Source organism: Elephas maximus, chromosome 19, assembly GCF_024166365.1.
Source record: "Elephas maximus indicus isolate mEleMax1 chromosome 19, mEleMax1 primary haplotype, whole genome shotgun sequence".
Classification (NCBI taxonomy): domain Eukaryota; kingdom Metazoa; phylum Chordata; class Mammalia; order Proboscidea; family Elephantidae; genus Elephas; species Elephas maximus.
In genome coordinates, this window is record NC_064837.1 from 77023309 (window position 1) to 77049887 (window position 26579).

At 42.4% G+C, this 26579-nt stretch overlaps 1 protein-coding gene across 5 annotated transcripts in view; it reads right to left on the reverse strand.

The window, feature by feature from the left end:
- Nucleotides 1-26579, reverse strand: part of LYN (LYN proto-oncogene, Src family tyrosine kinase) — a 176365-nt gene that overhangs the window by 78054 nt on the left and 71732 nt on the right. For 2 of the 5 annotated variants that reach the window (XM_049860085.1, XM_049860088.1), the window contains exons 2-8: nt 16665-16801; nt 13180-13225; nt 12517-12622; nt 9868-9966; nt 9232-9335; nt 8576-8725; nt 7002-7154 (exon numbers count right to left, since the gene is read on the reverse strand). In XM_049860085.1, the coding sequence (XP_049716042.1) occupies nt 7002-7154; nt 8576-8725; nt 9232-9335; nt 9868-9966; nt 12517-12622; nt 13180-13225; nt 16665-16796 (790 nt within the window). In that variant the 5' untranslated portion in view covers nt 16797-16801. Of the gene's footprint in view, nt 1-7001; nt 7155-8575; nt 8726-9231; nt 9336-9867; nt 9967-12516; nt 12623-13179; nt 13226-16664; nt 16802-21667; nt 22625-26579 lie in introns of those variants that run through there. The other 3 variants (XM_049860087.1, XM_049860089.1, XM_049860090.1) reach the window with 3 other exon arrangements.

Here is a 26579-nt window from a genome sequence, read left to right on the forward strand (position 1 = left end):
TAGCGGCTCTAAATTTCACAAACTTTGTTATTTGAACAGCTCTTGGATAGTCAGAACGAGACACAAACACACAGTGAGGTAGGGGGTATCCTGTGACCTCTAGGTTGTAACAGAACATCACTGATAGCCGTTGGCTTTATTCCCAGTATTTCTCCGTTAAATGCATTCAACATATTAAAGTTATTACAACAGCTGAGGAGGAGCCCCCTCCTGCCCCCTCTAACAGCTAAACTCACAGCAAAAGATCCTAGGTCAAAATTTTCTATTCTCTTTAAAAAATTTCCTTTTCTTTCTTTCTTTTTTTTTATCTTTTTCTTTCTCTCTCTCTTCCTCTCCTCTTTCTTCCTTAATACAAGACTAGAAGGGTTTCAACTCATGGAGACCCCCATGTATGTCACAGAACTATGCTCCATAGGGTTTGCAATGGCTGATTTTTTAGAAGTAGACTGGCAAGTCTTTCTTCTAGGGTGACTCTGGGTGGACTTGAATCTCCAACCTTTTGGCTCGCAGCCAAGTGCATTAAAAGACAAACTACTATCAACGTCAATATTCTAATAATTATATTATACTATAGTTTTGCATAACCATTCGGCTGCTAACCAAAAGGCCAGCAGTTCGAATCCACCAACTGCTACTTGGAAACCCTGTGGGGCAGTTCTACTCTGTCCTATAGGGTCATTATGAGTTGGAATCAACTTGACCGCAATGGGTTTGTTTTTTTTTATAGTTTTGCAAGATGTCATCATTGAGGGAAACTGGGTAAAGGGTGTTGGGATTTCTGTTTTCTTTTTATACATATTAACTTTATTGAATATAATTCATGTACCATACCATTCACCCATTTAAAGTATACAATTCATTGGTTTTTAGTATATTCAGAGTTGTACACCCATCACCACAATCAATTTTAGAACATTTTCATCACCCTCAAAAGAACCCTTTGCTCATTAGCAGTCATTCCCATTTGCATCCAACCCACACTCCCTAGGCAACCACTAATCTACTTTCTGTCTCTACAGAACTGCCTGTGCCAGATATTTTATATAAATGGAATTATACAGTATGTGGTCCTTTGTGACCCGCTTCTTTCACTTAACATAGTGTTTTCCAGGTCGTCCATGTTGCCGCATGTATCAGAATTTCATTCCTTTTTAGGCTGAAAAACATTGCATGGTATGAACATTGCACATTTTGTTTATCATTTGACAGGTATGTTTCCATTTTATGCGTATTAAGAATAACGCTGTTATCAACATTGATGTGCAAGTTTTTGTATGGAAGTATATTTTCATTTCTGTATTATTTCTCACAACTACATGTGAATCTACAATCACCTCAAAATAGATTAATTAAAAAAAAAACAACTAACAACTTGTGTCGAGTAGAGAAATTCTGGGTAGTCTCTCCCCTCTATTTTATAGTCTTTTCTCTAATGTTACCATGTTTTCTTTATAATAAAATTAAGTGCTTAATAATAACAGTTCCTCAAATATGTCAACTGCACAAGGTGCTTTCCCTGCATCATCTTGTCCAATCCCTACACCATCCCTACAAGCTGGGTTCTGAGACAGCCTCTGTTTCATAGGCGGCTCTATGGTGCCTCTATTTATTTATGTAATTTTATTGTGTTTTAGGTGAAAGTTTATAGCACAAATTAGTTTTTCATTCAAAACTTTATATACAAATTGTTTTGTGACATTGGTTGCAATCCCTGCCATGTTTTAGACTCTTCTCCTTTCCACCCTGAGTTCCCTGTGTCCATTTGTCCAGTTTTCCTGTCCCTCCCTGCCTTCTTGTCTTCACTTTTGGGAAAGTGTTGCCCATTTGGTCTCCTGTACTTGACTGAACTAAGAAGCATGCTCCTCACTTGTGTTATTGTTTGTGACGGTTAAGATTGTGTGTCAATTTGGCTGGTCCATGATTCTCAGTGTTTTGGCAGTTGTATACTGTTATGATCGCTTTCTTGTTGAAATTTGATATGCGATCGCTCCCACAACGGAATCTGCTGAGTGGTACCAGCAGGGGCAGGGCCTGTGGTGGCTCTGCCCCCTCAGCCTTTATCTCTCTGCCCTCTGCTGCCTACTTCCTTCCTGCTTGCCTTGCTAAGGTTTTTGGCTTGTTCTGGATCCTGCAGCTGGCTCTTGTCATCTGACCTCTGATTCCTAGGACTTGAGTTAGCAGCTTACCTGCCAATCTTGGGTTCACCAGCCCCTGCAGCTACATGAAGTAGAAACCTTGTGGTCTTGGCCACCGATCTTGGGATTCGTCAACCTTCACAGCCTGTGAGCAAGAGCCCTGCTCTCTAGCCTGCCAATCTTCGGTTCACCAACCCCTGTGGCTACGTGAATCAGGAGAATCCCTATCCTGATTCACAGACTTGGGATGTTCCAGCCTCTACAATCATGTGAGCTGTTTCCTTCATAAAAATCTCCCTGTGTATATGTTCATCCGCTTTACTGGTTTTGTGTCTCTAGAGAACCCAGGCTAAGACACCAAAGTCAAGATAAACCACAGGGAAAGAGTACTCAGATGGACTCAGGAACCTAGGGTACAATTAAATGCAATCATGATAATATTTTTCTTGCCAGTACTCTCAAAGGAGAGACAAGTCTTGAAGGGGGAGGTCAGGGAGAGAAGGCAGAAGCCACTGGTTACTGAAGTGAGCTAGTAGGGTTGGGGCAGATGTGTTTAGGGGAGTGGAGGAGGAGGATAGGAAGGACTGCAACTTTTTAGAGAAGTCATGGCTTTGAAGAGGGAAGAGAATTCAAAATGAGCAGCTAATGCTAAAACAGTTCAGAGAATGTTCTTTTGGAGTACAGGGTATTTGCATAGTCTTAAAAAAAATCTCTCCACAGATTATTTATTAATCACAAAAAGGAAAAAATGTAATATCGACAATGGAGAAAGAACTCTGGTGGGCGACCTTCACCAAAATCAAACATAACATCACCAATAATGGGACCAACTCCCAGGCGTCAAGTGCCTCTTGATGGATGATACACGGAGAACACATCACCACCTAAGGACTCAGATGCCACTAATGCATAAATGTGTAAATGCAGCAACGGATCAGAAATGTCAAAACTGGGGAACATTCTACAAAATTGACCTGTGTTCTACAAAATGTCAACATCCTGAAAGATGAAGATAGTCTGAGATACTGTTCAGACTATAGAAGATTAAAGCTATGTCAACTAAATGCAGTATGTGATCCTAGGTATGTGTGTAGCGGGGGAGGCTAGCTACAAGGACACCACTGGGACAACTGGGAAGATTTTAAGATAGACTCTACATTAGATAATAGTAGGTACCAAAGATAAAATTCTTGAATGTGATCACTGTATGGTGTACAACAATGGCCCTGCTCTTAAGAGTCACACACATAAAAGTATTAAGGGATGAAGGGTCAACTTACTCTCAAGTGGTTTCACAAGCAACAGTGACAACTATAAAACCAGTGTGTATGTGTGCATGCGTGTGTGTACGTGTGTAAAAATAAAGCAAATACAGTAAAATATTAACAACTGGTGAATGCAGGTGAAGAGTATATAATATTCATTATACTATTCCTGCCCTTTTGCTGTGGATTAAAAAAGAAAGTAAATATTAAGAAACTAATACGTGGTTAAAATAGCAAATTTTACATCATATATTTTACTACAATAAATACATACAAATACCACAGGAAAAAGGGAAGATTAAGGCAAATCTTTTTTTTAAATGAGCAGATATAAGTGGAATCATGTAGTATTATTTGTCCTTTTGTGTTTGGCTTATTTCACTTAGGATGTTTTCAAGGTTCATCCACGCCACAGTATGAGTCAGGACTTCATTCCTATTTATGCTTTTGTCTATCCACATTTTGTTTATTCATTCACCGGTTAGTAGACATTGGGTTGTTCCCACCTTTTGGCTACTGTGAATAATGCTGCAATAAACTTTGGTGTATAAGTATCTGTTTGAATCCCTGCTTTCAAGTCTTTTGGGTATATACCCAGGAATGGAACTGTTGGGTCATGTGATACCTCTATGTTTAACTTTTTGAGGAAGCACCAAACTGTTTTCCACAACAGCTACAGCATTCTACATTCACCCCAGCAACAAATGAGGGTTCCAATTTCTCCACATTCTCTCACCAACTCTTGTCGTTTTCTGTTTTTCTCATGATGGCCATCTAGTGGGAGTAGAAGCGGTTTCTCATTGCGGTTTTGATTTGCATTTCCCTAACAACTAATGATTTTGAGGAGCATATTTTCATGTGCTTATTGGCCATTTGTATATTTTCATTGAAGAAATATCTATTAAAGTCCTTTGCCCAGTTTTTTATTTTTATTTTTTTGTTTTGTTATTATTGAGTTGTAAGAGTATATATTCTGGATATATTGTATACAGGTAGTCCCAGACCTACAATATATTCAAGTTACGAGGACCTGCACTTACAGGTGTCTTTTATTTTTTTTGTATACTTATCGTTAGCAATATGTACTACATACAATGTTAAAATACATCATTAAGTTTATATGCAATTCCGAAGGACTAATGGACCACAACTACCACAACCTCTACCAGACTCGGCCCAGAACAACTAAAGGTGCCCGGCCACCACCACCAACTGCTCTGGCAGGCATCACAATAGACGGTCTTGGACAGAGGGGGAGAAAAATGTAGAATAAATTTAAATTCACAAGGAAAAAAAAAAAAAGACCAGGCTTGCTGGTCTGAGAGAGACTAGAGAAAGCCCAAGAGTACAGACACCCTTTTAACTCAGTACTGAAGTCACTCCTGAGGTTCACCCTTCAGCCAAAGATTAGACAGTTCTGTAGGGCCAACAATAACACATGAGGGACATACTTCATAGTCCAATCATGTATATGAGACTAGACTCCAGCCCAAAACCGAAGACAAGAAGGCAGGAAGGGATAGGAAAACCAGACGAATGGAAACAGGGAAACTGCGGTGAGGAAGGGGGGCCGTGTTGTCACACTACAGGGTTGGCAACCAATGTCACAAAACAGTTTGCGTTTTAACTGTTTAATGAGAAACTAATTTGCTGTGTATGCTTTCACCTAAATCGCAATAAAAAAAACCTAAAAAAAAGAAGTTCATATGTAATGTTTCTAACCCCCAAACACAAAGGTCAATTTATAAAGATACTGATAATAAAAGGCAATAATAAAAAAAAAAAAAAAAATGAGGTATCCGACTTACGTCAGAACTGACTTACAATGGAGTCACTGGACTAGGACCCTGTCGTAAGTTGGGGACTGCCTGTATTCTACTTATATGAAGTATCTAGAATAGATAAATTCATAGAGTCAGAAAGTAAAATAGAGGTAACCAGGGCTGGGGAGAGGAAGCAATGGGAGTTATTGTTTAATCTGTTTGGAATGATTAGAATGACCTGGAAATAGACAGTAGTGATGGTTATATAACATTGTGAATGCACTTAATACCACTGAATACACTCGAAATGGTTAAAATGGTCAACTGTAGGTTACGTATATTGTATCACAATAAAAGAAAAAGAGAGAGGGGAAAAAAAGTCACCAAAAAAAAAAGCAGGTAACAATTCGTTGGTTCCTCAAAAAGTTAAACATAGCATTGCAATTCCATCGCTAGGTACAGACTCAAAAGAACTGAGAGCAGAGAATCAAAGAGATACTTGTACACCAAGGTTCACTGCAGCATTCTTCACAATAGCCAAGAGGAAGAAACAACCAAAATGTCCATCAACAAATAAGTTGATATACAAAATGTTTTATATCTATACAATTCCATACAATGGAACATTATTCTGCCATAAGGAGAAATGAAGTTCTAATACATGGTATAACATGGATGAACCTTGAAGACATTATGCTGAGTGAACAAACACAGACACAGAAGGACAAATATTGCATGATTCCATTTGTATGATATAACCAGAATAGGTAAATCCTCATAGAGACAGAACGCACGTCAATGATTGCTGGGAAAGACAATGACCTGAAACGTACTGCTGACTGGTTCTGGAAGATGCCAACCAAAATGAAGAATGTGAGATGGAGTTCTTACAATTGACCTGAATTCTGTATATTATTCACAGTGCAGCCAGACTCCCTTATACGCTGTGTTAGTATCTGCCATGTTTAAAGACACTTGGGCCAAAGTGGCGGCAACTAGAGAAAGTGGACAAGGCTATCCGTCACCTCAGGCATAGAAATTGTAGAGGAAAAAAATCTCTCCTTCACAGATCTCTGGATGGGGAAGTGAAATTTCCACTTGGCTGCAACATGCTGGGAGACTCTTTAGTTTCTGGTCAGCTGGGGCCGGATGTTTTCTTAAGCCGTCAAATCCTGTCTGCCTTCACTCACACAATGCTGGCACAGAGACAGCGACCCAGGAAGATGTGTGTGACCTAACAAGCTCCCCTTCCAGAACTACCTGCATTTTTAATTAGAGCCACAGATAAACGTGACCCTTGAAATAAAAAAAGTTGTTTCTCTGTTCTTACCACAGAAGAAATTCATATTCACTATGAGAGTGTTAGAAAGACAGATAAGCACAGAATTCCCCAGAGAAAACCATTAATGGAACTTTGAGCGTCTTGAAGAACTTTCTTGGCTACCCTCAGATTGCAATAAGTGTGAGGCTTCCTAAACCCGAGTAGACTTTCTACCCCAGGCTGGAAGTAAATTTCCTGCGGTTAACGCGTGTGTTGGAGAATCAGGTGAGGAGAGAACCACCAGAGAGTAGACAGGACAATCATGATAAATACCTACTGCCCTCCTCCGTGTAAGCGTTAACTCGAAAAGAGAACTACTAAGTCAGAATGGAGGGGAAGAGTCTAAGCACACAGGTTTTGTGAAACTTCTGCACACCAGCTCCCGGACAGGGTGAAGCTAAAGAAGAGACGATTCTGACCAATTTAGTGTGGGGACAGAAAACGGACTGAACTGGCCTGAATCCCTTTTCTCCTGCTGTCGTCTCCAGGGCGGACGCACTGAGAGCCCCACACTCACCCATCCAGACGTCTCCAAACTGGCCAGCGCCCAGCCTCTTCATCAACTTGATGGACTCCCGTGGAATCTCCCAGGCATCTTTATCCCATGGTTTCTGTGGTTTGGGACTAATGCAGGCCTTCTCCAATCTTCTGCACAAGCCATCCGACTGCTCTAACATGAAAGGGAAAAGAAAGCTTAAAAGAGTAACTTAAAACAAAACAACAAGCAGCATTTTGTATTTCACCAGTATCTAGAAAGAAACCTTTGGACACTTAGTCTTATAACTTCCAACCTGCCACAGTCTATGAGCCTACAATGCTTATGGGGTATCCTTCGCCTAACTTTTGACAGTCTTAGATGAAAAGACAATTTAAAATTAGTACTGCTAATACAAGGGAGTCCCTGGGTGATGCAGACAGTTAAGCCTGTGACTAATAACTGAAAGGTTGGCAGTTCAAACCCATTCAAAGATGCCTCGAAAGAAAGGCCTGGTGATCTGCCTCCACAAGGTCACAGCCTTGAAACCCTATGAGGTGCAGTTCTACTCAGTACCACATGGGATATCCATGAGTCGAAATTCATTTGACAGCAACCGCTTTAACTGCTAATATATAAAAGAAAACCTACAAAGGGAACAAACAAGCAAAGGCTGACAGGCTGTCACACTGAATACAATGAGTCTGGGGTTACTAAGCCCATGTCAGCTCCACGGGACACGATGGCACGTACTGGGTCTGGACACCACTGGACACCCAGCCCCCAGGAAAATGCCTGAGCCCAGCAAGCACTCAACACGTGTGCTAGATGAATAAACGACTGAGGATGACAGAGGGCCTAGGAGGAGTCCACAAAACCTGGGATGCCTTGCTCTCTCCTAGTATGTGACCTAAGCTTAAACAAACATATACAGTCCTTGAGAGCAGGTAGTAGAAATAAGCAGTACCAACAGCTGCCCACTGCTACCAATTTCAACCACACCCGGCATGAGCCTAAAGACCAGTCATGGGAGCAGCCTACCAGGGCTGGAGAGCTGCTGACATGCCACTTCTAAACTCTTTCGTGTTCTTGTTGTTTTTGTTTTTGTTCTGTTTTACCAGAGTATGTGTTACTTTTACACATACACACACACATACATATACACAAAGACACAGACCTCAAGTTTCCATTCCTGTTTCAGATATGTGAAGATGCATCATAAAAATTCACACTATGTGCAAATGATATTCATTTCTTTCTTGGTAAAATCTGACTGTTAATTCTCAAACAGCATGGACTTGGACTGGGATAATAATTCTCAAACCTCAAACCTTACTTTGAATCTATATTTAAGGGAAAACCACTGTCCAGTTTTACCCAAAAGAAATATGATGCATCAAACATTATAATATAAAAAAAAGTGCTGAACATCTTTGTTGTTAATTGCTGTCAGAGTCTGCTCTGACTCACAGTGACCTTAAGTACAACAGAACAAAACGTTGCCCAGTCCTAGGCCATCCTCACAATCGTCGGCGTCTTTGAGGCAACTGTTGCTGCTTTGCGCACTCACCATAGCAAACGTGTTTTATTTTGTCCAACCTACAGTTCTCACTTACTTTGATAATGTTTAATCATGTCACTGATACAGGGGAAAGTGATGCGTGGCGAGATGTAATAACCCCCATTGTCCAGACTTCTAATTTTGTAGTGCTTAATAACATCACCATGTACAGGGTCATAATCCCTGACAGACAGAGAGTAGCTTCCTGTGGGGGAAAAAGTATACGTAAAGGTTAAACCTATGCTTTACAAGTGAAATCTGCATTGTACAGCACTATGGTAGACATCTTGCCAAAAATATATATAAAATATAAATTAAGTATGTATATAATGCATAATTCTTAAAGTCCTATAAAAATTCTCATTGACAAATGAAGCATTTTGTTTGCTATGAAGCTTACCAACATGCCATTTTCCCTCTTTATCTTTTTTTTTTATTATTATTTACCTGAATCGAAAAGTTATTTTGATTTTCTTTCTCTTAAAATTGGGGGATTTACTTTACATAACAATGCAAGAAGCTCAGCAAACAAAGTGTAGTAAGAAATGGCCATAATTAGCCTAGGTTATTTTTAGTTGTGAAACTAATAATACCAATTTGTTATCAAACTATAAAATTTCCACTACCAGTACACAACATATTCTTTGAGTAATTCTAAGCCAGTTACTGAAAATGACCTTCTAAACAGTGAACCACTGAGCCATTTCCTACCTTTCAACGTCTCACTCTCTCTGATGAGAAAGGCTCCAGGGCTATTTCCGGGAGCCAGAAGCTGCCTCTCGGCATCCTTCCTGGTTATATCCTTGAAAAACCACCTGAAAAGAGATTTTTAACATTTCATAGGTCTTATGTATGCAAAAGCTGGACAACGAATAAGAAGATAAAAGAAGAGTTGATGCCTTTGAATCTTGGTATTGCCAAAGAACACTGAATACACCATGGACTGCCAAAAGAATGAACAAAACTGTCTTGGAAAAAGAAGCAAGGATGGAAAGACTTTGGACTTCGTCTCACGAACTTTGGACATGTTGTCAGGAGGGACCAGTCCCTGGAGAAGGACATCACGCTTGCTAAAGTAGAGGGTCAGCGAAAAAGAGGAAGATCCTCAATGAGATGGATTGACACAGTGGCTAAAACAATGAGCTCAAGCATAATAACAATTGTGAGGATGGCACAGGACTGGGCAGTGTTTCTGTCATATGTAGGGTTGCTCTGAGTCGGAACCAACTCAACAGCACCTAACAACAAAAACAACAACAATGTTCCAGGGAAGGAAAATAGGAAGGATAAGCAAGACATCCAAATGCAGCAGAGAAGCCGTAAGAGAGGACAGCACTGGGAACTCACTCTTCCGTCTCTAAGGTGTTGACTTTGGCTACGTAATTGCTGGGGATGAAGCCTTCTCTCTTTGTTGAAAGGGATTTCGCTTTCCACCACTCTCCATGTCTGAAAAAGAAACACAAAATCAAAAGGTGTTTATATCCAAGAGTCAAGGGCCACAACTGCTACTGTCTTAAGGTTTTTCTTTCAGTGGGTGGAGGAGGGTGGGGTAGATCCCTGGAACTTCAGAGTCCATGTGGGAAAACTCACTCCTCTTGCCAAAATAAAAATGTGTTTAGATACTTACACAAACGAAAATAGTCTCCCAATTTAAGTGTGGTTCACTGTGCTCGGTGCAACATAAAAGTTGGTAGAAATGGTTCCTATCTTCCAGAAGCAAGATGTTTGCAATTTCTTCCAAGGTATCTAAGAAATGTTTTAGGATCCTTACAGAAATGGGAGTCAAGCAAATAACGGGCCATAATTCATGTATTAGAAACTTCTTTGTTAAAACCAGGGCTTCAAACTGGTTTGGTTTGTTTCAAACCCCTGCTGAGAATTTGCATTTCTCCCCAGATATACAGAATCAGAATCTATAGTTTAATAAGATCCCCAGGTGATTCTTACGTATAGTAAATTTTGAGAACCACTGCTCTCCTAGTGATTCCCAGCATCAGTCCCTAACCAGCAGCATTACGATTACCCGGGAACTTGTTAGAAATGCAAATTCTCAGCAGGGGTTTGAACTGGAACCAAATAATTTGAAGCCCTGGTTAAAACACCTAGTTTCCATACAGACAGGTGTCGTTGGAAAAAAAAAAAAGGAAATGATAAAACACTTCCAACAGGTAAGGCACATCCCATGCTCTAACCCTCAATGAGGGGGCCGGTGTTGGAAGGAAGAAGCGGGCCAGGGAAGGAGGCAGAAATGGAATGGGTCCTGGGATCCTCAATTATGTTCTTCTTCAACATCCCACAGACAGATGTCACCTACAAGACACCAAGGACAACTACAACTTACACTTAGTTAAGCAGCTGCCATAGAGTCAACTCCAACTCATGGCGACCCCACGTGTGTCAGAGTGGAACTACGCTCCATAGGGTTTTCAGTGGCTGATTTTTCAGTAATAGATCACTAGGCCTTTCTTCTAAGGAGCCTCTGAGTGGGCTCAAACCTCCAATCCTTCAGTTAGCAGCCATGCATGTTAACTGTTTGCACTTAGCTGCTCTTGTTAGGTGCTGTTGAGTAGATTCTGGCTCCTAGTGACCCTATGTGACAGAGTAGAATTGCCCCATAGGGTTTCCTAGGCTGCAATCTTTATGGGAGCAGTTTGACAGGTCTTCTCTTGTAAAGCCATTGGATAGGTTCGAATTGCCAGCCCTTGGGTTGGCAGCCGAGTGCTTAGCCATTGCACCACCAGGGCTCCTTAGCACTTAGCTACTGCCTACTATATGCCAGGTAGTCTAATGTTTCTATGTGTATACACACACATATACACATTTAATCCTCATATCAACTTCATGAAAAGTATTGTCATTCCCATTTCATAAGTGAAGAAATAAGGTCTAGGGTTTAAGTGACTTGTGAAGGTCACACAGCTATCAAGTGGCAGGGCTGGATTAGGCGCAAGTTCACGCTCAACCTGTAAAATACACTGCTCTCAGTCTCTGCACACCTTCGCTTTGTAAGTGGGTCTCCCTCCTCTAGCCCTGTGTGGCAGGCCGGGGTGACAGCTCATGCCAGAAAAGCAAGTGAGAACTAGAATATTTGGAGCTCCTGATTCTGAGTCTTGCCCTGAGCCTGTGGAGGTACAACCGCCCTGTGTCTGCGAGATAGTGCTGGGGGCCGAGGAAATGATGTCATCAGGCGGCATCCCAGAAGGGCTGCAACTGCTGAGTAGGGGCTTTTCCAATACCAGTGGCTGTTTCCACATTACCCTCACGCTGTATGTGGTGAAGCCCATGTGAAATTGTTCACTACAGATTAGTACTCAAACCCACTGCCATCAATTCCCACTCACAGTGATCCCACAGAGTTTCCAAGGCTGTAAATCTCTACGAAAGCCAACTGCCACACCTTTCTCCCACACAGCCAACAGTGGTTTCAAACTGCTGACCTCTTAGTTAGCAGTCAATCGCTTTAACCACTGCGCCACCAGGACTCCTCACAGATTAGTAAGTAAACACAAATAACCTAGCTTAGTGTATGCCTGTGCATACCTTGCTTACTGGTTAATCCGCCCCCTAAACACCAAACCAAGTTGGGCCCATAAACCCAATCTGAATTCGAGCAAAATAACAAAGTAAAAATGGCATTTAAATCTTTTTAATTAAAAAATTTTTAATTAACAATTAAAAATTTTTTAAACGCAAATTCCACCTAGAAAGACCCAGACCTCTTGAATTGGCACAGCTGGGTAAAGAAAGAACTCTCCCAGAAACCTTCAAAAGGAAACCCCAGAGAGTGCTCACAGCCAAATCTAAAAGGAACATTCCTCTGGCCCTATTCCTTCCACTCCCGAAGCTTACTGGCAACAAGGGGCCGGGAAACTCCATGCCCGCAGCCTGAGCGGGCATGGCCACCCTTGGGTTCCTGGAAGCTAAAACGGGAGTCGTCAGAATATGAGTGGCCTGGGAAACGAGGCATGACCCAGGAGGGCGCTTGGGTGGACTTACTCCTCCAGAACTTTCATTTTCTCTCCTTTCTTAAACGACAAGTCGTCTGGGTGAATGCCATCGTAGGGGTACAAGGCTACCACAATGTCTCCTTGCTCCTCCGGATCTAAAACGAAGAACGCAAGCCAAGACCTTTAAGAATCCACTAGCAGAGATGCTGTAACAAATCCTGATCAGGCCCAAATAAGGAGACGAAGCACTGAGGAGGGGCAGCTGGCCTGAGTCCCACTGCATGGAGCTCACGCCTACGCACCCACAGAACGTAAACTGCTGCAGGCACTGTGCACAGCATCTGTCAGCTCAAAATATTAACAGCCCCTCCCCCACAAAAAAACCCTAGCCCCCTGCCATCAAGGCAATTCAGACTCAAAGCAACCCTACAGGACAGAGCAGAACTGCCCTATAGGGTTTCCAAGGCTGTCAATCTTTACGGAAGTTGACAGTCACATCTTTCTCCTATGGAGCGGCTGGTGGGTTCAAACAGCTGACCTTTCAGTTAGCAGCTGAGCACTATAACCACTGCACCACCAGGGCTCCAAAACATAAAAACCTAAAATTATAACTAATTCCAACCCTATAATAAAAAATGAAAACATCCAGGACAATTATTTTACAGAAGCGCTAACAGTTTAAAAAAAAAACTATGTTGCTATGAAAACATACCTTTAGCTTGAAATCTCTGTCCTGGCAAAAGCTGAGATTCTGAAACCTACAAGAGAATATTTGTTAGAAAAAAAAAAAAGATGTTCAGCTTTTCTTACACCCATGTTATATGGCATATCATTTTTCTAACAGTAAAAAATGAGGTATGGCTTTGCTAATCGATCAAGTTGGAAAAAAGAGGAGTACAGAGAGAAAATTTTGTAGCATTAGATCACACAGCTCAGAGACGGGGTCTTTCTTCTGAAAGCTGGCACTTGCCCATGGTGACAGAAAAGAACCAGGACTCTGGGCAGATGCTGCTAGATGCTTACTCAATCATAATTTCCCGTCTTATTTGCTAAGAGAATCCTAATATTATTTGGGGTGGGAGCTGGTCAGCTAACTATATTTTCAAATTTTCTAGCTTCCTATGCACATAAAAAAAAAAATTTTTTTTTTTTTTTTTTATGCACATAGGGTGGGGCCCTGGTGGTATAGTGGTTAAGAACTCAGCTGTTAACCAAGAGGTCGGCAGTTGGAATCCACCAGCAGCTCCTTGGAAACCCTACGGGGCAGTTCTACTCTCTCGTACGGGGTTGCTATGAGTCGAAATTGACGCAATGGCAATGGGCTTTTTTTTTTTTTTAATGCACATGGGGGCAGGAGGAGTGTGTTTCTGTAAGCAAATATGACTGTGTGGGTTTAGGGGAAGGCCCTCTTTATCCCCTTACCCTCTTCTTATTTCTGCCTGGAAACATGTGGAGGCTGGAGTCCTAGCAGCCATGGAAACCCCACCCCAGGACAGAGGAGCGAGAAGGTGGGAGTGGCTGGGTCCCTGGTGACTGGAGTAGCTGCACGGCCCCACACTGCCGACCTCCACATTCCCCAGGCTTGTTAAAAATCGGGGTATCCTCTGTTCTTTTAGTTGGGAGCTATCAGGAAGGATTTGGTGGCACAAAAGGCCACCTTCATTACCTTTAAAAATCAAATTCCTTTTCTCCTGGTGACTGTGGTGAAGATATATAAAGTCTATTATGCCTCTTGGAGCTCTGGTGGTACAGTGGTTAAGTGTTACAGCTGTTAGCCAATAGGTTGGCAGTTCGAATCCACCAGCCACTCCTTAGAACTCCTATGGGGCAGTTCTACTCTGTCCTATAGGGTCACTATGAGTCAGAATTGACTCAACAGCAATGGGGTTTTTTTGGATTTTTTTTTTAATGCCTCTCTTAAGAAAGGCACGGTAAGAGGCATACACCTGCAAACCAGGTAACTTTTCTTTTTCTCTGTATTAAGCTGATTTAATGGAATAGAACCAAAACACTTTGCAGTGAAATTTTAATTTCTGATGGAAATAAGCCCATAAAATCTCCAATTCAGTAGGGAAGGGGGGCAGGGGGAAATTACTACATCGTGGTATCAGAAAATCCATGCGTCCACACTATCCTTCGGTATTTATTTTGAGAAGTTTAGAAAAACCTGATTTTTAAAATTATGTAGCTTTGAGTAATTAGGATGTATGCTCTGTTTTATGTGGTTTAGAGGAAATAATTAGAAGGCACAAAACTAATTAAATCATTTTGAAAGCAGTAAACTAAATTTAAAGTGTCAACAAGACTAACTTATAATATGCTTTTTACAAGCACAAAATACAGATACGCCACTCATGTACCATGACTCTCTCTTTCTTTAAAACGCCTTTTCCTGGAGTGCTGTTGAACTTGCACTAATTCAGCCTTGGGGTCTCCTCGGAGTCTCTCTGTAATCCCTGGCACGCGTTTCCAGCACACCGGACAGCCCTGAGAATGTTACTGACCTAATGGAAAAGGCCAAGCGAACCAGCTCACGGAGCGAGGGTGTCAGTGACCACAGAGGACACTAAGATACTTAGGGAATACACAAAAGAGCTGAATTTCAAACAACTGTTACTACTTCTGCTTTCTAACTTTTTTAATGTTTTTTACTCTTACTAGTACATGGTCTCATGATTAAAAAAAGGAAAAATGGTATGTAACTTTGTACTATTCTCCTTTGCTTTTCAAATAAAGGACATCTTCATTCATAATTTAAAAAAAAAAAAAAAAAAAACACGGATTTTAAAGCATGTAAAATCTGTAGCACATGGTACCAGAAAATAACCACCTCCTCTTTATGAGAACTTTGAAGTCTATAATAAAACAATTCTTTGTGACTCCAATTCCTTCTATTTTACTTTCTATTAGTCGTATTTATATAATATACAATTCTACATTTATATAGTTATATGTTTTAAAATATATCTATTATCATCACTATTAACCCATAGACCCACTGTTGTTGAGTCGATTCCAACTCATAGCAACCCTATAGGGCAGAATAGAACTGTCCCATAGGGTTTCCAAGGAGCAGCTGGTGGATTTGAACTGCTGACCTTTTGGTTACCAGCCAAACGTTTAACCACTGTGCCACCAGGGCTCCATCACTGTTAAAGCTATTATTAATCATCTATACTTTGAATGTCTGTATTTTCTACCTAGAAAATTACAATGCTAATTTATCTGTCCAGAAACATCATGTATGACAATTTAATAGCATAATGTATTCACTTCTTTTTTAACAAGGCCAGCTCTGACTTAGTAGTCCTCAACAATGACATGTGACTTTTACATATGACAGATATGTTATACCTGCAGAATAATGGGCAAAGGTGGAGGGAACACCTTTAGGAATATGTCAGAGAAACTACGAAAACTCTGAATAAAGGCATTTGGGCTAACCTGGAATAAACATTTTGCAGCTTTAAGGCTGATGAATTCCATAAAAAACTGGGCTACGGGAGTTGAAAGAATGCATGGAAAGAATATAAGGTCTGAAATAAAGTACATTTAAGTTTATAATTATCCAAAGCTCTTTTCTTCCTTCCCATGAAATATGAGCTCTTTCTTTGCCAAGCATTTCTCAAACGCACCAAATCGTGCATCATGCATACAAAACTTCTGATGCAGCTATTTGTACCAGGTTAAGGGGCAGTGTTGTTCTTTAATCTTTTCACTCATTATAATAAATTGTAACAGCTTATATATCTGTACCGTTTAAAATTAGCTGAGAAAATGACAAGATGGAATAGTATGATACCGCAAAGGATATATTAGCACATATTTTAACTTCTGCCCTGAATTCAGCATTTCCTTTGGTTCCCAGACCACTGTGCTAATCTCACCACCTCTCCTAAGTCACACCAGCTCTCTTCTCATATATACAAATAAAGAGCTGGATCTTTAACACTAGTAATATGAAAGATGCTTTTCTCAACACTTAAGACGGTGACCAAAGACCCAGCTATTGCACAATAAGTGGCTAAAATGCTTACAAGCTCTTCCAAGGATTAAGTACAAAGCATATCTAAAGTTATTTGAGGCCAAGTAATCAATGTGATCTTTTGCATGCACATGTCACAGATTGGTTTTTAGATTATGCCAGCCATGCTTTGATCCTGCTGTTGGAATTCTCTCCTGAGACTATCTACTTACTGGCCTTTGCTGTTTATTGGACGTTGGATCTCTCACATAAATAGTTCGGTCAGTATTACGTACTGGTTGGGGCTTCAGATCTACTCCATCGTCATTCAGATTGTCTTTCCTTTTTGATTTTATACATCCCATATTTCCTGTTGGAATATAAAAGCAATGACATTTTTTACCATTCTAGAACTGGCCTCAGACACCAAAATCTCTCCATTAAAGAAGAAAAAAAAAGAGTATACTTCTTTTTTTCTTTATCATACATGAATTAACAAACTGAAATGTGGGTACTGTTCGCAGAGTTGGTTTGCATGTTCATTCATTCAGTAAATACTTATTAAGCATCAATTTTATGTCAACAAGGTGTAATTCCTGTTCTAAAGATGCTCAGATTCTGGGGGAAGACGTGTGAATTAAAATTACAATACAACGTGGGGGGTTGATGATAGATGATGATACATAGGACCTAGGAAAGGAAAGGACATCTAACCCGGGGAAGATAAAAGGAAGTGGTCAGGGAAGCTTCCGGAAGGAAATGTTCTGTGAGTCCAGATGGGAGGAAAGGCAACAGGTGACAAAACTGGTAAAGGAATTCCAGGAAGCAGAACTTCACATGCGAAGACCGTAACATGGCCCCTCCTAGGATCTGGTTCAATCCGACCCTTCAGAGAACTTCACATGCAAAGACCGTAACACGGCCCCTCCTAGGATCTGGTTCAATCCGACCCTTCAAGGAACTTCACATGCAAAGACCATAACACGGCCCCTCCTAGGATCTGGTTCAATCCGACCCTTCAGAGAACTTTTTCTGTAATGCCAAACCCTTTAGCCAAGGAGCATGTAGGGACGGCCAGGAGTTGGAGCTAAGAGGGAGGAACACCTTGGTCCCACGCTGAGGAGTTGGTCCTTTATCCTGAAGGCAAGTGACATGATTCAGAGCATGCAGAGTGCAGGTTGACGTTGGTCGGGGTGGGGGGGGGGCGGCGAGAGGGGTCATGGTATCACAGGCAGGAATGGTTAAGAGTTAGACTATATGAAAACTGGTTCCAACTGAAGGTGGCTTGGAGCCTAGGAAGATGGTGGTGGCCTTAACCAACGAAAGAAATAAAGAAGAGGCACAGGTAAAGGAGGAAAGATGCTTGAAGAACATACAGGTGAGTAAGTTCCGTGGGCTTCCAAGTAAGACAGGCTGGAAGTCAAGAAAGATGTTGGAGCTAGAGGTATAAACTATGGCCCTGCCAGTCATGACTGTGAACAGGACTGTGGAGGGAGAACTACCCATGGAGAGAAGGGAAGCTGTGACTGGCTGGTGCAGGGAGATACAGCTGTGCTTCTGTGGGGCTAAAGCCTTTTACTCACTTGTTCAATAAACATCCAGGATATGCAGACATACGCTAAGCACTCTGAAGAATAAAGTGATTAAAAAAAAAAAACCTGGACTCAGATAAAATCTTCCCTTACAGTATAACCTCATGGTCATGTCTATACATTAAAAACAAAACAAATCTGCTATGAGCCACCATTACCCACCCAGTAATGTCGAGTCGATTCCGACTCATAGCGACCCTACAGGACGGAGTAGAACTGCCCCATAGAGTTTCCAAGGAGCGCCTGGTGGCTTTGAACTGCCCACCCTTTGATTAGCAGCCATAGCACTTAACCAGTACGCCACCAGGGTTTCCCTCTGTAGTATAGGGGCTTTAAATGGACCTTCTAATGGTGGCTCATTGGAAACCCTGGTGGCATAGTGTTTAAGTGCTACAACTGCTAACCCAAGGGTCGGCAGTTCAAAATCCTCCAGGTGTTCCTTGGAAACTCTATGGGGCAGTTCTACTCTGTCCTATAGGGTCACTATGAGTCGGAATCGACTCGACGGTACTGGGTTTTCTTATATGGCAGAGGCTGGAAACCCTGGTTCCATAGTGGTTAAGAGCTACAGCTGCTAACCAAAAGATTGACAGTTCAAATCCACCAGGCGCTCCTTGGAAACTCTATAGGGCAGTTCTACTCTGTCCTATGGGGTCGCTATGAGTCGGAATCGACTTGAAGGGCAGTGGGTTTTTGGGTTTTGTAGGACAGAGTTTCCCGAACCTGGAAGAACGTCAGAATCACCAAGAGTCAACACAACAGAGAGTCCCTGGGCACCTTCCAGAAAAATTCTCTGGGGGGAGGAGGGAATCCAGTGGGAACAGTAATGCTCCCCATGTGATCTGCACCAAATTTGGGGGAATATTCCCTAAAAGTTTAGAGCAAGAAGAGGTTACTCAGAGTTTGGAGAAGGGGCTGTTTTGAGGAATTAAGGAATACGTCACAGGGGAGGACTTTTAGCGTCATTAAACATTTTACATTTAATTTAGACATTTAAGACATAAAGATGTCTCTAAAATCCCTTTCGCAAATTCTGTCTGTTTTCCACGCTGCATCATTGCAATACCCCATCTTTGCCTGTCATCGCACTTTGTGGCGCAGGATTCCAGGTGGTCTGGGAACTGCATCTTGTTTGTCATTTCGCTGGTGAGGAATGGAGCCTCTAGAGGACAGCCACACCTCTCTCTGAAACTACAGAGCTGTAGTTCCCAAAATAAAGGGGAAGCGAGCACTTCTTTGATTCAAAACAGCACATTTTTTTCATATTCTACAGAGTCTGAAGTTGAGATGGTTTTAGAGTTGATCTGCAAATTAACCATGGACCTTCTCTTTTCACAGGTTCCACCCCTTTCTCCACCACCCCAAAAAGGTGTCTTTAGTTGCTAAGCCATTAAAATGGTATTTTATAAATAAGGAATATGGTAATAGGGAAGTCCTCCCTGCGCAGTCCGTGAGGACACAGGCCCAGGTCCAAGGGGAGAAGCTGGGGGACTGGAGGTGTCGCTGAGCTCCAACATGCACCGGTGACCCCTCTCAGCACAGGAAGAAAGCAGGACAAAGAACACCCCCACCAAGAACCTCTGACAGCGTGGGTGGCAGGGACGCTCTCCTCAGTCCGGCTCCTCTCGCCTCTTTCCCTCTCCCTCTCCCTCTCCTTCCCTCTCTCCAGATGTCTCTACACAAATGTCACTTCCCTAGACAGGTCTTCACTAACCACCCTACTGAAAACAACACCCCCTGGGTCTGCCATCACGATTTAAACTCTTATTATTCTTACTGTGACCTACATCTCATTACTGACTGGTTTGTTTATGGTCCACTGCCCCAACCAGAATAGAAGCTGGGCAGGCTCCTGATCTGCTTTGTTCACCGCAGTGCTCACAGCACAGGGAACAATGCCTGCCCACAGCAGGTGCCCCAAGAATACTGAATGGTATATGAATGAATGCAGCAGCTAAGGCTGCCTCTCAGGGCTTCCGACATACTCTTCTGGACCCCTCTTGCTGAAGATGAGCAAGGAAAAGGGAAAGAGGAGAAGCCCACCTCGGTCATTGTTGTTTTACAAAAGAGATGGAGTCCTTTAGACAGAACTTCCAGTTTACCGGAAATACAGGGGACAGAAGAGCAAGATGAAGCAGCAGAGAAATCCACAATGGGTGGCACTCTACGTGATAACTAGCCCGGACACTTCAGAGGCGGAGTTTTGGGTGGGAAACGGGGCAGGACAATTCCATGGTAAAAGAGACTAAAGAGACGAAGTGTGTGAACCATGACTGAATACTGGAGGGCATAAAGGAGACGCACAGCTGTGATACCTGGGGAACTGGAAACTGACTTGCGTGTGGCATTAAGGGACCATTAAGGGACCGTTGTTAAGGAGTGATAGGTGTGATGATGGTGTTGTGATTATGCAGGAAAAAAAGAAATATGCAGGACAGGGTCCTTATCTCAAGAGTTAGGACTCATTTCAGCAAAAAGAAAAACTCTGTGTGTGTGTGCGCATGCACACGCGTGTGTGTATGTATGTGTACGTGTGTGCATCTGTCTCTGTATGGAGACAGTGAGACAAAGAGAACGGGAAGGAGAGGGGAACAAATGTGGTGATATACAAAAAATTAGTGAATCTAGGTGAAGGGAATGATGTTGATTCTTTCATCTTTTCTGTAGAGTTGAAATTTTCAAAATAAAAAGTTGGGAAAAAAGACAATATGAGAACTGTATGAACAACCTTATGTAAAAAAATAGTTTTCAATGGACTCCTGATGAAAATGTTAGAAGTCCCTGTGGTATATCTTTGTGTGAGAGAGAGAAAGAGATGGAGAGTAAGCTTGTGAGGGCAAGAGATAAGTCCCCCTTGGCCAGATGGTGCCTGGCTTCACCTGTCTGGCATATCATGCAGCATGGGCCTCACTCGGCAGGCAGAGGGCGGCCGCCGAAAGTTTGTAACTGGGGCAGTGCCACTTACTAGATCTCTATTTTAGAGCGAGGACTTTGTAGGAAGGACAGATGGGAAAGAGCAGGGAAATCCATTACCCAGACTTTATAAGGGGTCCAAAGGAGAAGATGGTGATTGTTCTGGGGCAATGGCGATGAAGAGGTACCCATGGGCCTTGGCTGCCCACCCACACAGCACAGAGCTTCATGCTGGAGGCGGCCTGTGGTTCAGTCCTCCAGTGACCCCACAACCGCCGGCAGGCACACTCCAGCACAAAAGCTCAGAGAGCCCTGCCATCGCAACGTGGTGATGAGCAACTCAAACAAGACCAAAAAAAGAGAAAAACCATTACCTTCGAGTTGATTCTGACTCATAGCGACCCTCTAGGACAGGGCAGAACTGCCCCATAGGGTTTCCAAGGAGCAGCTGCTCGAGTTGAGCTGCTGACCTTAACCACTGAGCCACCAGGGCTCCCAAGCTAGACCAGCTCTTGCAATTCCTTACACTGTGCGAAGGTACCAGAAAAGTAGAGGGTACAATCTACTCCCAACAAACACTGATGTGAGCTACTCTTTACATGATTTACACTTCTCATTAACTGTTTATAATGTGCTGAGCATCTCATGTAATCCTTAAGAAACTCTATAACCAAGGTATTATTAACTCTACAGAGCAGTAAACTGAGGCTGAAAGAGGTTAGAGGACTCACCCAAAGTCTCAGCGCTGGTGAGTGGCTACGTGGGACTCACACAGGAGGACCTCAGTTTGGGGCTGGCACTCTTACCACTCTGCCACAGGAAGGCTATTTGAAATGCATGCTTTGTCTATTCCTCAGTGATACTAAAAAAAGAGATTATTTTTGTAGCCTGCCTCTTTCTTAAAAGGATTTGAAATGCCTTACCGCAAAAAAGACAACAATAAGGTTAAGAAAACCAGAGCCAGGGAAAAGGGGAAAATGCAAATACGGCCATCCCGTGGGTAGCAGATCTGCCGTAACTGGGTTTCCTGGCAGGAAGGGTCAGGGGACAGTCAGTGGTGAGTCAGGGAGCTTCCACACTAGGCAAGAGGAAGTATACCAGGCTCCTCACGGGAAAGAGCGCCTCCCTCGCAAACCCGGAGCTTTCTCACGAAGGACTTGATGTCACATGCTTAGGGTGGTGTCACTGGCAATGGCTTCAGTGCAGTTTTTTCTAACAGTCAATGAAGACATGTTTTATATGTAGAGACCTTTAGTAAAAATAACAGTAATAATAACCGAGGGTCTGGCAAGCAACCACAACTCGGGCAAGTTCAGTCCGCAAGCTTAGCTGGGTGGTCTAAGAGGACAAAGCGTGGGGCAGTCTTTTGCTCACAAGGGGACATGCACCAATATCTCCAGAAAACTGGGGCCTGAGGGCTTCCCATTCCTAAAATTTCTTTAATTGAAACAAGCAACCACTGGGGGTTGCTCACGCTTATTTAAGGGCCTAAGAACATTAAAAGGGTGATTTTAAACAGCCAAAATGGTAACTATGTGATAAAAGACTACTAACAACTCCTAGTTCATCAACATACTGTTAAGAACTAACAAGTCCCCACACTAGGGCACAAGGATGTTCACAACGGCATTATTTACATCATAAAAATTTTGGAGAAAATCTGAATGTTTATCAATAGGGAATATTCATTACAGTAGGGCTAATTGACATTTTGCAAGTGAGTTAAGAAAAAGAAATTTGTATACTTGGACATTCCTAACCATCAAGTACTGCTAATCTAAAAACGTTATAGTACACACACATCTATATGCGTATATAGAGTCCGTGGGCGGTGCAAATGGTTAAGCGCTTGACTATTAGCCTAAAGGTATGGTGGTTTGAACCCACTGAGAGGTACCCTGGAAGACAGGCCCAGCAACTTGCTTCTGAAAGGTCATAGCCTTGAAAACCCTATACAGCAGTTCTACTCTGCACACATGGGGTCGCCATTAGCGGAATGGACTCTATGATAACTGGTTTTATATATGTCTATGTATATGTGTGTATATGGAGTTACACTGTTGAACTCAATCAAATCCCAGTCCCTTCAATTACTGTGTGAACTTGGACAAATGCTTAATCTCTCTATACCTCAGTTTCCTTATCTGAAAAAAGGAGATAATAGCTTAACCTAATTCAGTAGGATTAAATGAGTTTATATTTGTAAAGTGCTTAGAGGAGAACTTGAAACAGCACACAGTAAGGGCTACACGCATGGTTGTTAAATCAATACTGTCCGAATGCCACTTTTCCTCCAACACGGGAAGAGAAACAGCCACACTGCAAGTATGGGTAATATGTACTACATTATGAGAAGTCTTAGAAGAAATACAATCAGGATGTTCCTTAGAAGTGAGGATGGCGAGGCTCCCACTCACTTTGGACACGTCCTCAGGAAAGACCATCGCTAGAAAAGGACACCACGTTTGGTCAACGAACCAGAGGGGAAACTCAATGAACTCAAACACATCAGCAAACGTGAAGATGGAGCAAGAGAGGGCAACGTTTCATTCTGTTGTCCATGGAGTCGCCATGAGTCAAAGCTGACTTGAAGGCAACTACAAACAGCAACAGGAGAAGCACAAGGACGGCCCTTCTGCCCACCTCAAACAGGGACCAGCAGGAGCAGCTCTCCCATCTCAGCCTCAGGCTGGCACATCTGAACTGACACTTCCTCCCCTGCTTCTGGGCAAGGCACACTGCTTGTCCTGTCACTCCCAGGTACACCATGTATTTGCAAGAGCTGCACGTAAGCGGATGCATTACTCTGTCGTTAAGTAAAAGGAGGAAATTGTGCAACAACAGAAGATCCTGAGCTTGAATAGAGCATGCGTTTTGGATAATGTTTTTTCATCACTAGTTTCCTAAGTTTAAAAGATATTCCATTATATATATCTGTTTTGTTGTTTTTTCCATCCTGAAGTCTGTACAAATTCACTTCGCTGGCTGTTAGATAAAGGCTTTAAAATCACTTGTTACTCATATTAGCAGAGTTTAAAGAGCTTAAAATTTCAAAAATAGGAAACTGGATGCCACTTTCCCCTTATGAAATCTGAATCCATTTTTAACAACTATTCCACACAATCCTAGATCTTTAAATTTAAAGACAATGAAATTACTGGGATTCAACCCCTGAGGGCTTAAATTCCTTACCTTTGTAATGTGCTAGAAAAGAAACCATTTGTGCTGGTACCATGTTTTGTTTTGACTGGGCCTTACACATTTTCTGATTGTGAGGATGACACAGGACCGGGCAATGTTTCGTTCTGCTGTACATAGGGTCACTATGAATTGGAGCCAACTAGACAGCTCGTAACCACAACAACACATTTTCTACCTTTTATGCCAGCAGCTGCCATCAAGAAAAAACTAAAAGCAATTCTTTTTTTCACCATAACTTCCGTAACCCGAATGCTTTCCTGGCATTGAGTTTCCCCAGCAACGAGTGAAATCACTCAGCTGAAGGGCTGTTGGGAGGTCTGAAACCTTCTTCCTGTTACTGGGCTGCTCTTGCGTGACCTTAGGAACATCAGGTGGTAGCTTACCTAAAGCAAGCAGAGTAACCTCAAATGTTTATGGGGGTAGCAGTTAGGGTCAGGGAAAGAGATGAACATGCAAGTGCCTCCTTTGTGCCTGCCATTTCACAGATGAGGAAAGTACAACCCAATGATGAACCTGTGCCAGGTGATCAAAGCTCTTAGGTAAACTAGAACCTGGTCCCTCTGGCTTCAGCACTGCAGATCTTTACCCAGTCAACGTCTTGCTGCCCCTCGGGGCCAGGTCGGGGTACGTTTCATCCCAAATGAGTTTTCTCAACTAGGGAGCCTCAAAAGAAACAGAAAAAGAAGAGAAGCCCTGAGGAACTTAAGATGGGTAGGGATGACTCCAAACACGAGTGATCTTGAGTTCAAAAAAAAAAAAAAAAAATTTGGTTCAAGGGTCTCTCATAGGAATTCACCCCAAAATAATCTCCTGTGGTTGGTTCCCACATTCACAATTCCAGGACCAGTTATTGTAACTCAAGAGATTCACTGCCTGCCAAACAGAAACCCTTTAGCACCTTTTGATGGTTTTCCTTCTTACTTTACTTTCAAGAATGAGACTCAAATTAGGGAAGCAAAGTCAACGGAAGAGACTTTTTCATAGTTTTCTCCAAACTATTTATCAAACCTGTGATGGAAAGGGGGCCAGAAAAGCCTTGTTAGTAGCCCGGGGATGGTAGAGAAGGAGAAAGCCCCAGAACTAAACTCCATAACCAACTCCATCAATTCCTACCTTCAAGAGTTCAGTTTTTTCTTTTGTTGGAGTCCCTGGGTGGTGTAAGTGGTTGATGCACTCAGCTGCCAACCAAAACGTCCATCCACAGTTGAACGGAGAAACAAAATGTGGTATACCCATGCAATGGGATATTGTTCAGCCATAAAGAGAAATGAAGTCCTGACACATGCTACAACATGGATGAGCCTTGAAAACATTACGGCGAGTAAAGTGGACTCAACCATGAAGGACAAATAGTGTATGATCCTACTTAAATGAAATATCCAGAGAAAGAAAATGCATAGAGACCAAAGTTCTTCTGTGGTTATTTGGGGCAGGTGGGATGGGGAGATCTGGGTGGCGGCGGGGCAGGGTGGGGAGGGGAGAGGATTGTGTGGTATTGCTTAATAGGTACAGAGTTTTTGTTAAGGGTGATGAAAAATCTGGAAATGGATAGTGGGGATCATTGCACAGCATGGTGAATACAGTTAATGTCATTGGATTATACACATAAAAATTGTTGAAATGTTTTGCTACATATATTTTACCACAACAAAAATTAAAAAAAAAAATATATATATATATATACATACATTTTTTAAATCATGCAGAGTTTTGCTACATACAAGGGAAACTTCTCGATAGTACAGGAGATGAACCTGAGTGTGCTCTGGGTGGGGGTCGTGAGGACTCTGCCCAACATCTCCGAAGGCAGGGGAAGAATACACCCACCCCACCCGAACACAAGGGCAGGCTCAAGTGACAGGACGAGCCCCTTTCTCCTTGATTCCTTGCAAAGGTGGAAGATGGGAGAGAAGGGAGTTGGAGTTAGAAGAAACAGCCAGAGCAAAGGCCTCAGGTAGGGAAGGAGCTGAGGGACAGAGAAAAAGCTGGTGTGGCCACACTAAACTGAGCAAGGGCCTGAGTAGGAAGAGAGAAGGTCAGGGCGCTGGACCCCCGGCAAGCGTGCAGCTGATAAGCACCACACTAAAGACAAGGGTCCAATCCCCCTGGATGGAAGTGCTTGAAGAGGCCTCTATCCCCTTGCTAGTCTCTATTTGCATAACTCTGAGTTGAGCAATCTCACACAGAGAAAGGCAACAGTGAATTGCTGAAACTTATGGGGCTTTTAGGTTTTGTTTCTCTTAACAATAAAAAGGAACACAGTGAAAACGAGATGAGCTCATGGAAACTTACGTGTCATAGGGAAAGAGGTCATTTAGAGACCCAGAGGAGGAAATCAGAAGCAGAGTCTAAATTATGTAGATTCCACCAACTAAGAAGTGTTGTTAAACCTCGACTTGTTTCTAGTCCCAGATATTTATGGTCAACAATCCAGTCACCTAC